This window comes from Eublepharis macularius, chromosome 5 (genome assembly GCF_028583425.1).
Source record: "Eublepharis macularius isolate TG4126 chromosome 5, MPM_Emac_v1.0, whole genome shotgun sequence".
NCBI classification, from domain to species: Eukaryota; Metazoa; Chordata; class Lepidosauria; order Squamata; family Eublepharidae; genus Eublepharis; species Eublepharis macularius.
Window position 1 is genome coordinate 49752525 of NC_072794.1, and position 15212 is coordinate 49767736.

At 40.6% G+C, this 15212-nt stretch overlaps 1 protein-coding gene across 1 annotated transcript in view; it reads right to left on the minus strand.

The window, feature by feature from the left end:
- Positions 1-468: 468 nt before the first annotated feature.
- The window catches only part of LOC129331249 (uncharacterized), a 42617-nt gene continuing 27873 nt past the window's right edge, over positions 469-15212 (minus strand). Inside the window, exons 17-29 of the mRNA XM_054981693.1 lie at positions 14522-14563; positions 13785-13835; positions 13420-13449; positions 12357-12392; positions 10908-10952; positions 9800-9844; positions 8506-8529; positions 8243-8278; positions 7378-7407; positions 5963-5998; positions 5441-5482; positions 3511-3549; positions 469-694 (exon numbers count right to left, since the gene is read on the minus strand). Of these exons, the coding sequence (XP_054837668.1) occupies positions 3514-3549; positions 5441-5482; positions 5963-5998; positions 7378-7407; positions 8243-8278; positions 8506-8529; positions 9800-9844; positions 10908-10952; positions 12357-12392; positions 13420-13449; positions 13785-13835; positions 14522-14563 (453 nt within the window). The 3' untranslated portion in view covers positions 469-694; positions 3511-3513. The remainder of the gene's footprint in view (positions 695-3510; positions 3550-5440; positions 5483-5962; positions 5999-7377; positions 7408-8242; positions 8279-8505; positions 8530-9799; positions 9845-10907; positions 10953-12356; positions 12393-13419; positions 13450-13784; positions 13836-14521; positions 14564-15212) is intronic.

Genomic DNA, 15212 nt, shown 5'->3' on the forward strand with positions numbered 1-15212 from the left:
GAATATGCCACAACTGCATCAGTACAATGGCTAGGGATATAAAGCTATCAGATAAATCACAGTTTGCTACAATCACTCTAGGAAAAGATCATTGGCACAGCCAATGTAAAGCAACCCTACAGTGTCCTCTAATGGCATTGACATGTACCTACATGCACACACTGAGCTGTAAAGAAGCTTGTAACTGGGAGGGGAAATTTCTGCATTTCTTCCTGTGTATTCTTTTTGCTTAAATTTTCTTGTTTGAATGTGATTGGGGCAATTACCTTTAAACGCACAGAACTGTTGCTGTCAAGGCTGGGTGGGCCCTTGACTCTGGTTTGCAAAGAAGGTTGCCAGATCTACTTGTAAGAAATCTTTACCAGGATACAGGAAGACAGCAGAGAAAGATCTAAAGACAACCATGTGCCAAAGATTGGAAGAATGTCTCAAAACAGACAGATGTTACAAATGACAGGAAAGCTTGAGGAACTGTAAGATAAACCTTCTTTTATTCTTGATTTTGACTTATACAGACATGAAAGTGTCTTTTCTGCAGCTGATACATCAGGGAAGAATCACAAAGGGATATTTTCCAGTGCATTTGTCCTTTGGGGTATTCAAGTCCTCCTCCTGTGCTGAAATGTCTTTCTCTGGCATGCCATATATTTCCTTGGTTCATCTTCTGTTAAGTTTTCTATTTCCATTCACATTGCTACAATACAAAACAACAACATGCCATCCAGTATTTTTTTCAAGTTCCTAATGACTACGGAATCAGAGTAATTACAAAAATGTATATGAAGTGTGGGATTATGATGTTTGTGTATGTGATCATGATGAGTGAGGGGCCATGGATCAGTGGCAAAGCATCTATTAGGTCCAATCCCAGGAACCTCCAGTTTAAGAAAGGATCAGGTTGAAGCTGTTGTGAAAGACCTCTACCTGAGACCCCCGGAGAACTGCTGCCAGTTAGAGGAGACATTGCTGACCTTGCTAGAACAAAGGTTTGGCTCAGTATAAAGCTGCTTTGGGTAGGCAGGTATGTACAGAACATTAATTCCCATGCAGTACAATGTGTCTAATGCACTATGCAAAGTTACACCAGTCTCAGCCCATTGATTTTCAAGAGCTTAGACTGCAGTAACTTTGCATAGGACTGCATTTTAATAGTGATAAAGAAGGGATGCTCGTGTTTGAACTCTGTGCAATGAATTCACTGACTAGACTCAGCCTCAGTATGCCTTGTCTATGAAATGGCTAAATGCTTTCTAGAATATTTTCTACATGTTCAATTTTACCTCAAATAAACCTCTTATTTCTAACTGGTTCAGTTGTTGTCTAAATAGTTTCATAGATCCAGAGGAGTTAGCCATGTTAGTCTGTAGCAGTAAAATAGAAAAGAGTCCAGTAGCATCTTTAAGACTAACCAACTTTACTGTAGCATAAGCTTTCGAGAATCACAGTTCACTTCATCAGATGAGAATTGCGAGCTTTCGTGAGCCACAGCTCACTTCTTCAGATCAACTGTATACCCTACCACAAATGTTGTTAGTCTTATAGGTGTTACTGGACTCTTGCTCTTTTCTGCTGCTACAGACAAACATGGCAACCCAGCTTGAACAAGAGCATGTGTATCTGTTGATGTTCCTGCCCCAAACCCATGAAAATCATATAATGGTAAGAGCAAGGAGAGACTAGGTGCCTAAAGCAGAAATTTGTTCCAGAAATGCTGTTATGTATTGAGCTAGCTTAGAGGGAAACAGGGTTCCTCAGGTAGCCAATCCTATTAGGAATTGGGATGTTCGCAACCAATCACTATTCCTTGGACGGGAGCCAATTGTAATCAAGTAAACATGTTGCCTTTTGTTAGAGCATGCAAATGAAGGATCCTAAAGCCCGCGCTCTTATTGGGCAGTTACGGACTTGGGGGTGGAGTTGGGAGTGTATATATTGCAGCCCCCTCGGGGGCCTGTGTTCTTCTCTTGTACAATAAACTATACTATGAGCTGAAGTCACGGTCTGGCTGAATCACTTGCGGGGCGAACCCAAGTACTTAATAAATGCAAACAAGATAATGTTCCTACCAACAAAATCTGCCACCTTGTAACTACTTATGCCTGGAGAGGTGATATGATAGCCATCTTCAAGTCTTTGAAGGACTGTTGCACAGAGGATGGAGTAGAGTTGTTTTCTCTTGCCCCAGAGGGTTGGTCCAGAACCAATGGATTAAAATTAAAGCAAAAGTTTTTATCTAAATATTAGGAAGAAATTCCTAAGAGAGCAGTTCCTTGGTGGAATAGACTTCTTCAGGAGGTGGTAGGCTCTCCTTCTTTGGAGGTTTTAAAGCAGAATTTAGGCATATTGTGAGAGGGAGGGCAGGAAGGGATTAGTCAGTCGTAGGCTTTTGTGACCCTTTCTTATGTGCCCAGGGTAATGCTAATTGCCACTTTGGGGTCAGGAAGGAATTTTCCTTCAGGCAAGAAGGGGTCCTGGAAGTTTTTTGCCTTCCTCTGGGCACAGAGCAGGGGTCACTGGGGGAGTAGGGAGGGTGGCTGTGAATTTCCTGCACTGTGCATGGGGGTGGACTAGATGACTCTTGGTGTACTTTCCCAGCTCTATGTCCATTTCCACACATCCTAAACAGAGCACCCCACTCACCAAACAGTGGTGGCTTTTCAACGGGATTTCTGACATCTCCATTTCCAAAACGGATGCAGGCGGTTTTGCTTCCATTGTCGTGGCACCGCAAAAACTGCTGGCATCCAGCGTTCGATGAGTGGGGCGCTCTTTTTAAAACGTGGAAACGGCCTATGCTTCTATGTTTATATGCCATTAAAATGCGACTGAAATATTTTAGAAGTAAGTATTATGCTGTGATACATATCCCCTTTGTGGTATATATAACAGTTGCGCAGATCATTTTACTGTATCTTTAAGCATACTTCTTATTTTTTTCTTCAAGTCTTCAAAATATTATGTTTAGTGGTTACACTTAGCAGGGTACTCTAAACCTGGTTGTCTGTAAGTAATTATAATTCCATAGTTTTCCTGTAGCCAGTGTAGTCAGCTGACAATTCATGTTATGTGTGTTGTAGCCAATACTTTTACACTCATACAGGGCCGGCGGGCCTATTGAGGCCAGGTAGGCAGTGGCCGCAGGTGCGGGGTGCCGGAGGGAGCGCCGGAGGAGGTGCGGCGGGCGGGAGCGCGTGCCACAAAGCACCAGCCTCCTATCCCTCCCACCCCGCGCCGCTGCCACCACCAGCACAAGCCCCCGGCCAGGTGCAGCCACCGCGGGCAGGCATCTGTGGTGGCGCAGGCAACCGAGCGGGAGAGCTCGGAGGCCACCCGCCGCAGCAATTGGGCCGGCGGCGGCGCGTGCACTCCCGTGATAACGTCACGCGTGACGTCATCACGCAGGCCGGTGCGCACGCGCGCTCGTGCGCGCGTGGGGGCACCCGGCCGGCCGTGAGCGAGGTAAACCCTTGCGCCGGCCCTGCACTCATATAATAAAAAACAGATATTTACCGGTTAACATCTGTTGCTGTTGTATGAAGTGCCTTTACCCTGAAGAGAAAAATTAAAAACAAAATTACTCTGCCACATGTGTGACTTTTGGGAATTATTTTTTCATGGACTTCCCAGAGATGTCAGATGATCACAAATTCAGTGAAATCATAACCTTGAGAACCCAAACTATAACTGTTAAATGTCATCTAATTTTCAGAACCATCACAAAGGTAAGCATTGTCTTGCCGGTTTAGACCAAATGGGAATGCATTTTCTACAGACACAGAAAAGACACAAACAAAAAACCGGAAGCCAAACAGCCTACAACTATTTTGAAAACAGAGATGTCTGGATTCCTGGGCAAAAGCTGCCAGCGTTCTGTGAGCGGGCTGTCCTTATAAGAGCATGCAGAAATAGCCCTGGATGTCTCAGGCTAACCCAATCTCAGTCTTGAAAGCTAAGCACTGTCAGTCCTGGGCCGTTTCCAGATGGCTTATCTGCACCCGCAACGTCGCGCCACGTTGCGGGGAAAACACGAAATATCGCGTTTTCTCATGCGAGTTTTGCACAATGTTGCACGACGTTGCGCAAAACTCGCACGAGAAAATGCGATATTTCACGTTTTCCCCGCAACGTGGCACAACGTTGCGGGTGCAGGTAAGCCATCTGGAAACGGCCCTGATCAGTATTTGGATGGGAGATCACCAAAGATGTTCAGGGTCTCTATGCAGAGGCAGATAATGGCAAACTACCTCTGTTCATCTCTTGCCTTGAAAATCCTATGGGGTCATCGGAAGTCAGCAGTAGCTTGATAGCACTTTACTCACACGTGCAAACTAGCAGCTATCTCCATAACTTGTAGCAGTGAACTGTATAATTATGCCATGTTGGAGGAAGTATTTCCTTGTGTCTATTCAGTCACAACAGTTTCTAGTCGAGTCATGCTGACTTCCAGCTATGCTCTCATGGGCTAAGGAGAACATGTCCATGTCAGCAACATGCCTTGAATGTATCATCTTTCTTCATAACAATGGCCTCTGGAGCAATAGCAGTCAAATGCCTAAAGCTGACATCTGCTCATTTCAGCACATGGTGACTGCCTGTTCCACAGGTGGCTTGGCCTGCGGGAGTTAGTTGGAAATGCAAGTTGCCCCAGGCTGAAGGAATTCTGTGAACCAGATGGTAATCCCTTCACACCAATAATTTGAAAAACAGATTGTTCAACAGAGTATGAAAAATTCAATGGGCATTTCTAAACTAATACTTCTAAACTCCATTTCATTTTATAATAGTTTGAGAATCTCATGGCTAAACTACCATTTGGTTTTTTAACAAGTTCCCCTCAGCCATGCAGCAGCTGTGGAGAATGGCTTTTTAAAAAATAAAAGAGAGCCCAAACAGGCCTGGAATGTTGCCATGGAGAAAGGCAGGAGCCTGTTTTCTCACGTGGCAGGGGTCATTTATCTGGTTATTTACCTGGTTTTGCTGCTTCACGTGGACAGAATGTTCCACATGTTTCCCAGACCCAACTTAGTAAAAAACAAAACATGTAGTTTGGCCCTATGTAAGGCTATTGATGGTCTTATTTTAGTAAAGCAGACAATTGTTTCACCATCCACATGCTCTAGGCTATACATACACCAACATAGATCTTCAACAAGAGCCCTTGGATAGCCTTATAGAAAGGATCAATAACGGGATGTCCCTGAGGTCTGGTACTCCAGTTGTCAGCATTTGGCTAATAGAAGTGTGAAGAAAGCAGTATCGATGTCAACAGAACTTGCTGGCAGATTGCTTCGGAAGGCAGGAGTTCTAGCACTGGCCTGCTACCCCCTCACGCTTGCTCACTATGAGAAATAGTTGCTCACTAGGGCTTTAAAGGGGCACAGACTAATTTGCATAAAAGTTCTGTTGTCCAGTAGTGAATAATAAATAATAATAAATTTACCGGGTTACAAGCATCACTGTTGCCTTGAAATTTTGAACCAGCCTAAGGAAACAGAGGGGGCGGGGGGAATTATTAACATTCTAAAAAGTCAGCTGAGTTTCAAAAATCTTTTTGATGTTCAGACACTAAAATCATGGAAGGATTTATGACACCATAGTATGTGATTCAACTTTTAGCCCACCCTTCCCACAAGCGGGCTCAGGGTGGGTCACAACAAGCATAAAACAATGGGTATAAATATATTTAAAACAATAAAAACCAATAAAAAGTAAGAAAATTAGAGTACAATTCAAAGGGAAGATGCCCTGTGCACGTCCTATTAAAATGAATGAGAAAAGCACAAGAAACTAATGGGACATGTACAGGAGAACTTCTCATCGGGTACTGGTTGTATCTTTGGTTGTCTCATTACCAGATAGACAGCTTCTATTCATGTCTGCTCATGTAATTACAACCCCCCCCCCCCCAATCTGTATATTATCTAACTAGAATGAAACAGTGTGATAACAAAAGTGTCCCTACCTGGTTGGAAGTGCTTTGGGAAGATGACGATTGGCCCTATGAAGAAACATAAAATCATTTACTATACAATTCTGTGTCCAAAGATAGGCCAGTCTGAGAAAAGGGAATTATGATTACCCAATGAGCCCACAGATTCCATATAGGCATTATCTATTTATGCCTTTGAACAAAACTGAATACAAACATAAGGTGTCATCTTACTGATGAGAAACAATACAAGGAAAGTAGCTATACCTGGTTGTATGTATTTTGTGATAACTGCCCCTGTGTGTGGGGCAGGGGGAACAGTTACTTCACAGAATTGCTTCTGCTGCCAAAATCTTTTTCCTTTTCTAGTAGGGCACACGCCACAATTATTCTATGAGCCCACATATTTCATATGGATATTTTCTGTTTGTCTCTTCTCATCTGACTAAGTTTTTGTGTAATTTCTCTTCATTGTAATTTTATTTGTTGCCTTCATACAAATCTTCAAAGTTGAGCTAATAATATAATAATATCATTCAATTTATATATTGCCCTTCAGGACAACTTAACACCCACTTAGAGCAGTTTATAAAGTGTGTTATTATTATCCTCATGACAATTACCCTGTGAGATGGGTGGGGCTGAGAAATCTCCAAGAAGCTGTGACTGACCCAAGGTCACCCAGCTGGCTGCAAGCGGAGGAGTGGGGAATCAAACCTGGTTCTCCAGATTAGAGTCCCGCGCTCTTAACCACTACACCAAACTGGCTCATGTCACCCACATAAAGAATAAGACTGGAAGATGAAAGAATCACTTCTGACCTTGGAATTCTATTAATTCACTTTCCCATCTTTGATTTAAATATTTTGTTTGATGACCTTTTATTGAGGATCATCTGAGAAGTCCCCATACGAACTTTGCCACATATTTGCTTCTCAGCTTAGTGTGTTCCTATTGCATCAACTGACACTGATGTTCATTCAAACCATACTATTAAAAACTAATATTAAACATTATTGTGCCCATTCACTGTACTTCTCAGCAAGCAAAATAAATGAGAATGTGGCTGACTTGTATTTGAGAACATGAGGCATCACCAAACATATAAAGTAGGGGAGTGGGCTATGATTCCATGCAGAGAAGAGATGTGTAGGAAAGAGTGCTTAATTCCATCCTCTTTCCTGCTGCTCCACCTAAGTCCCTTCCCCATCATTTTTTGTTGAGATTCAACCTTGAGAATAGAAGAAAGTTCTGCTGGAAGAAAAAGGTGAGGGTGGAGAGGCAGTGTTGTGAAGAAACAGGGACAGAGGAAAGGATTCCATACCCCACTTTACATCTCTTTGGCCCAACACACACACGAATGCATTGGCCTTTAATCCATCATATTTAGCCAGACTCCAACACTAGAAAGAACAAGTCTTTAGATGAAGATGAAAAAGGAGGCTTACCTGATGGCAAGGATTGTCATAGGTAGTTCCCTGTTTAAAATAAAAGTGTATTGTTATTGTTGTTGGAGAGGGAGGCTCTTGATTGCATTTGAATTGAAAGTTTATTTCTTTTAATTCCCACTTTATTGATTTTTGTGTTTTGGATGAATATACTACTGAGGCTTTTCATGGAAGTTGTCTTCTGAGGTTTTGATCAGACAAATGAGTATAGAGACTGTATAGATGGAGATGTTGTGGTGCTCTACAAAGCATCACCAAACTTTTAAAGCCCCTTCCTGCTCTCTTTTGCTTGCTGACAGTACTGAAAGTCCAGAAAGAACCAAGCTCTGCAAGTCCTCCCCATACCATGAGGAGTGCTCATATCTACAGTGCAGCGGACAAGCTACAAAAGGGTTGCAAAGAAGTATTGTGTCATTGCATGGTAAACAGAGATGAGGTTTCTCTGCCCTCCTATGGTACTACTCCTGGTAAGATCAGGAGAGTTCCACTCATGAATGCATTCAGTATTTATGAACAAAATGGAAGTAACTATATCTATTGCCCTCATAGAGTCCTTTATGCCCTGAAACCAATTCAGTTATTCTCCAGGAAAGAATTTGACAATAACTCCTTCCACATCATAGACAAGTATATATTCCCAAATGCTGTATATTTGTGCCAGGAAAAAAAAAACAGAAGTGAAGAATTTACCAGCCATTAACACATTTGTGGTACCTGTCAATTTTTCTGTGGTTTGCTATCAGAAGCAGCAAGACATTTCAGACTCTCCCAGTATATATAAACCTTTAAGGCACTTGCTTCCATCTGACCACAGTGGTCTGTTATTAGATAACATTGAGATGATTTTTTATATATTAAAACATACCTGACCACAAGGTTTGCCACCACTTGAGCCACTCTGCTTTAAAAAGAAGAAACAAAAATTATACTGCTAGCCTCCAAAAGACATACTTACAACACGTATTTTGTTGGTATCTTGCTAGTTAATCTGTAATACTTTAAAATGCTAGAATTTAAACAATTTGCCTCAAAATTAGTAAATGCAGGAGTCATTCAAAAACCTTAATTATTCACATAGGAATTGTTCTCAGAGAAGACATCTACAACAATCTTTAAAAGGATGATTACCTGGCTTCCTTGTGAAGAAGAGGTCTGTCAAGAAACCAAGAATATATAATTTTTTAAAAATAAAAACATAGGGTTCAACTTGTTTGCAAAAGCGCCACTGTTAAGTAAGCGCCAACACAACAGGAACTGCAGCGGTCATATTCCTGCCTTTCCCCAGTCTTGTATTCCTTAGCAAAGAGACTCATTGAAAACAACAGGATTCATAGATTTTAATCTTATGAGCAAATATTTCAGGTTTCAGGCGTATTTCATACATCTGCAGATCTACTATTTATACATTCAATGCCTTTGAATTGTTTGAATAATTTTCAGTCATCTTTTACTTTCATCCCATTTCTCTCTCCTACCAACTATCTCTTTCTAACTTGATACAAAATCAAAAACAGTCCAGTAGCACCTTTAAGACTAACCAATTTTATTTTAGCATAAGCTTTCGAGAATCAAGTTCTCTTCGTCAGATGATACAAGTTAATACAAATAGTTCACCAAACAACAATTTTTCAGTACCTTTGAGGCTAAGAGAGAAACTACACGAGATGCCCAACTTGTGAAGAACACATATTCGTTTCTCACAAGTTTCCATGGGAAGTGTTGTGAGCAAAAAGGCCACTCAATGCCATTTTCCAACAGGGAGAAGAGGAAGAGAATCCCTCCCCCCACTCGAGGACCATATTGAGGAATGCAGCCCAGGAAGCAAGCAGCCAGCCCCCTACATGCCCACTTTGCCATGAGATGGTGGGGCCCAGTGCTCCCTCCTCCTTCTGCCCCAGCCAGGAATGCTTGCAGCAGTCCCAGCCACCAGCTCTCACTTGGGGACTGAGTGAACATCTTGCATGCTCTGCCACCTCCCAAGGACCAAGGGCTGGAGCATTGTCCCTCTGGCTGCTGCTGGTACACTCCCCTTGCTCCTCTAAATGTACTCCACATTCTGTAAGGAGGGAGCATGCTGGCTGCAGCCAGAGAGAGCTGAGCGCACTAGCGTCTTGTGTAGTTTAGCTCTAAGGTTCAGAACTGCAGATAATGTTTGGCTACTGTGATCTAAATTAAAATATAATAATCCCACCCTTCTTTCAAGGATCTTAGACATATATAGATGATTCTTCCACCATCCAAACTTTTATGCCTCATGGCAATCCTGTGAAGTAGATTAGGCTAAGGCGTAGTGCCAGACCCAATAGAACCCATGGAGTTTCATGGTGAGAGGGGATTTGAACCTGCATCTCCTTGGTCCAAGTCCAATATTCTGTTTACCATATAACACTGGCTGTATCTATAATCATGAAAACATATCTACCTGTGTGCCATAACTGCTGCTGCTCTGTGAACCTGAAGACTGGCCCTATAAAGAAAACAGACAGGCATGCTATCATTAAAGGATGATTTTGTTCCATTTTCCAAAATGGAACAAAACATTCACCAAACTGGATTTACATAAACATTGACTAAACTGGATTTATCCCTGGGCGTTCTTTATCTTCAAATATTAGGAAGCTTTACAGCTTGATTGACCATGTTAAAAATAAGAAATGTACACTGCAATCCTAAGCAGAGTTACTCCCGTCAAACTCGACTAACTCTGTTTAGGATAATCAAAAAGAGTCCAGTAGCACCTTTAAGACTAACCAATTTTATTGTAGCATAAGCTTTGGTTAGTCTTAAAGGTGCTACTGGACTCTTTTTGATTTTGCTACTACAGACTAACATGGCTAACTCCTCTGGATCTGTTTAGGATTGTACTGTTAAAGTTTTTCTTTTTCTAGTTGCTGAAAAAGTGTTTGAACTGCTCTTTTAAAATATCTTGTATAACTCCAGGACTTTTGACTCCTGGATCACTATTTTCAATGGGCAAAAATAATTTATACAGAATTGTTAATATAATTGGCATTGATTGACACTTTATTGAATCCAGTTCAGATTTCTAGAGGAGTTAAACAAAGTTGTTCACTTTCTGCTTTACTCTTTGCCATTGCTATTAAGTCGCTTGCCATTACTGATATGTCAAACTCAATTAATTAGTGGAATTAACTTGAATAGTTATCAATTAAAGTTAAGCTTGTATGCTTATGATCTGGTATTGTTTCTGTCAAATATTCAAAATTCAAGTAAGATATTTTTTTTAAAAATTAGATAGCTACTTTAGTATCAACCTATAAGCTGAATGACCAAACTTGAATTAATGTTTTTATTAGTGGTTAGCTTTGTTACATGAAATACATCATTATTCCTTTCCTTTCCTAGCCCCATCCTCACAGGAACTTTGTGAAGAAGGTTTGGCTGAGGCATGGTAAATAACCAATTATACTCATTGAATTTCATGGCTGAATGGAGATTTTGACTCAGTCTCCTTAGTCCACACCCACCATTCTTCATCTTTCTTTATACAGTGGTGAAAGCATACCTACCTGTGTACCATAAGTACCACTTCCTTGTGAGCCGGAAGTCTGGATCTGTAAAGAATAAGGAAATTAGCAGTGCTACTATTAAAGAACAATTAAGTCACATTTTGTTTGAGACAGTAAGTAATGTTCAATACACAAACCTTGCTAAATTGGATGCAGATTTCTTTATAAGAAAATGAAACCCAATTTGGGCAGGATTATTTTTATGAAGGAAAGTAACGTAAATACTCAAGTATTCATTAGTATATTATGTTTTATGGGCATCATCAAGCCAAAGGCCTGATAATACCACTTCAGAGTCCCATTGGCTTCAATATGAATGCCAACCATGTGTTTAACACTTCTTACATTAAAATCCTATGGATTTAAGCATGCTCAGACAGATCAAGTTCCATATTTTATAATTAATATATGAGAGTGAACTACATGTAAATTCATGGAAGTTCCTTTAAGATACAGGATTTTTTAAAAAAATTGAAGAATTACTTGTGGTGAATTGTAAGCAACAAAGTTCACAAACCAAGCCTTCTCCAAAGCCTCTTGATCCATTCTACCCTAATGATGCCATTAGGAGCATTCTGGGATCTAAAGTATTCCATGCTATGTTGTCCACTATGATTTCCAGATGAATGTATAAGGACATTGGACATGGTGTAAATTGTACTGCATATTATGGAAAAGCAGGGGAAGAATCTGACATATGACTGGATCACATTTTCAATGGCAGCCAGTTATCTCTTGCGACATTGTTCCAGCCTGACACCAAAATCACTCCTGACAGATATTTGGTGGTGATGGTGGAAAGAATCGTCAAGTTGTAGCTGACTTATAAAAACCTAAAGGGTTTTAAGGCAAAAGACGTTCTGAGGTGGTTTACACCTCAGTTGCCTGTCTCTGCCTAGTAAGCCTGGTCTTCCTTGGGGGTCTCCCATCCAATTACTAACCAGGGCTGACCCTACTTAGCTTTCAAAAGCTAATAAGATTGGATTAGTCTGGGCCAGGGAAAAAGCAATAGCAATTTACTTCAGATCATCTCATGCCTTGAAAACTCCATAAGGGGTCACCATAAATCTCCTGTAATTTAAGAAATGTTTACATGTTCTCTTTTCAAAAACTTCCTGTGATATAGCTCCACTGTCTTTGTGGATGACTCGTTCAATTACCATGTCTCACTCATCATCAGAAAATAATTTTTGCTATTTAAGCTCTGTGTCTTTCCTTCTCTGCTTCTATTATCACATGCCTCAGGAACTGAAAAACCAATTATTCTGGTTACTTGTTGTCTCACTGAGGTGCCTCACAGGCTGTTTCCTCTCTGAGGCATGATGTAGCTAGCCTTAGTTTACCACCCACACAGTTCATGTTGGTGCAAGAGCCAACTAGAACAGCAACTTGACTGGCTACAAAGAAGCACATTATTAACACCTTTAAAAATGGCCTGAAGATATATACCTTGATACAAGCTTGGCTGTTATAGGAGGATGAACTCTGTAAAAGAAAGGCAGCAGCAATTACATTCTTGAGAATAGAGAGTATTGTCTCCTCACATACATACTCCAATCACCCTATACTTCTTCTAGCATAGTCATTAAAAGTTTCCAGATCAGATATGGGTAGTGAAAACTACCATCTGGTCCTGTGTGTGTAGCTTGTAAAACTATCTACTTTCTCTACCTCTCAACCAGACTACACAAATGTCCATTAAAGTGCATTAGGTCAAACTAAACATGACTTCTGTAGATATAATTTCAGATCACCTAATGGCTCTGTATACTTTCTCTTCTGAATTCACACTGGATTGAAACATGCTTTCAGGGCATGTGTATACAGACAATTCCTTATCACATGTTCATTTCACAATCTCATTACAAAGCTGAGTATCTTACACTACATCTAGTTTCATCCAGCTAGATTACAAAGAAGTTTGCCATACTGTCAATACTTGATGTTTAACACAAAGGTGATATCTCCTAGGGTATCACCTTCTGGGGTATCCTTCTGAAGCACTCCTGCTCCAACTAAGTGGAGGTAAGCCAAGACTAGCTGTTTGTTTGGGGGGAAGCTGCCAATGAGCAACAAAAAAACATGCTGGTGAGCATCACATTGGGGACCACTGGATTTGAGCTGGACCTGGACTGGCAAGATGAAGGTGTGTTCAGTGACCTTGGGCTAGTCACTCTCTCAGCCTGACCAAGTTATTGGGGTGGTGGTGGTAGTGGAATAACCACATCCATATATGCTACACGAAGCTCGTTGAAGAAGCACGGAAGATAAATGTGAAGGATGGATAATATGCTCTGAAAACTTTCAAGTCCTATATAACTGCTAAATATTATAATTAAAATAATATTATAATGCAAAGAAAGTGGCATTCTAAATTACGCTAGTGACTGTGAGATAAGCCCATAGACTAGTAGGCATTCCCTTTTCAGGGAGAAAAGGGGCGTCATCTTTTATATGCAATCTCATTCATCAAACATTTCTAATCCACTTTTGTGAAAAAAAGATGACTTACCTTATCACACACTTGGCCACCTTGCCCACTCTGTGAAAAAAACAGAAAAGTGATGAATTCTTTTATCAATGGATTTGGTTCTGTGTAATAGTTTTACCCCAAATCTTCCCCCATCTGTTGTTAATGTTTTGCTCATTAGATATACTATAGTAGATATAATATAGTAGACATCTGTTGATTAGCAGTTATACAGCCCACTTTTCCATGACCCCCAACCTCCTCCCTATCTGCTCCTGAATATAGATAAGATTTCTAAGACACTCAATTAAAACAGAGAATTATTTAAAATCATGAGTGGGTTTATTATATGCATATATTTAAGAAATATCATTTCCCACATTCCAGTATTGCTTTGTAACTGGTACCTCAATGGTAATTCGGATGCCTTTTGATGGAACGCCTTGAGGATTTGAACCCTGAAGAGAAAGAATAAAGGAGCTGCTTTTCTATAAATTTATAGAAGTGACATACAAGATGTAAAACATCCAAAATCACAATTAACACATTACAACTAAAAGAAATAATCTAAAGCTTTAAAAAATTAAGTAAAATGGATCCCACTCCAAATCTTGCGCCAGTGGTTCTATAGAATTTTTTCTGTGAGGATTTTTCATGGAATCTTTTAATTGTTTATATGAGGAATCACTGTTGGCACTAGCCATAGAAACAAATAAGATCAAAGGAAGGAACAAGTGAAATTCCATAGAATGTAGATGGATGGTAGACACCTGTTTTTCCTGTTCTTATCACTGGAAGTGCTGCTTTGTGGCTCATATAAATTATTATGTAACCATTTAATGGCAAAACTTGCATAACATCACCAGAGAAGGCTGAGTGGCAAAAAGATATATTAAATGTGTGTGTGTGCGCACGTGCACATGTGTGTAAATAACATTATAGGATCAGCATGGGGCTCAGTCACCTATAGGACATAAAATAACAATGAGAAGTTCTGGGACCATGTAAGAACATTTCCATTCCTTGCTCATATTATTATGATGGAATCAGAGGGCAGTATTGGAGTGATTTATGTTGTCCAAGACCATTGTGTCGTTGGATTATTAATTTTTAATTAACTGTTAGTAAAATAAACAACACTTACCTGTCCATATACAGAGCTACCACTTGATGAAATTTGTCCATCCTGTTAAAAGAATTAGGATTCAGTTATTTTGTTGTTTGCAAAATGATTTAAAGACAGAACTAGGGCAAGATTGTTTCACACGCAAGTCTTAAACAGCCTTAAATTCCCCCCTTACTATTTATGTTCAGCCTCATGGATGAGACAGTGTTATTTAAATTTTATAAATTCAATGGTATTTGACATTCAAAATCTTCTTGTTAACAAATTGGTGAGAACATAGGATCATAGCCTTCTCTACCATAATTCTAGTTCTGTGGAATTTTCCTCGAGAGGCCCAGAAGAATCTAATATTACAAATATTCAGAAAAAGATCTCTTGGAGGGCTATTCCAGGATGGGGGAAGCACTGACACCAGCAACAGAGTCGTGCAGGAAGGGTGTTCCTTTATGACTGTTACCAACTATTACCATGATGAGAGGGAATTGGGCAGAATCTGAGGAGGTGATTCCAGTCCAACCTTCTGGGTACTAGCCCAATGCCAAGCCTAAGTGGCCGTATCGTCCTCACCCAAGACCAAACATGGTGGTGGGTAGTGTTACCAGTCCCCTGCTTGAGGCAGGGGATCTCTTGCTCCCACCTTCCACCTCCGCTTACCTGGCCAGTAGGGGGGAAAGGTGGGGAACGCGCCTCCCCAGGCACTCTCCTGGGT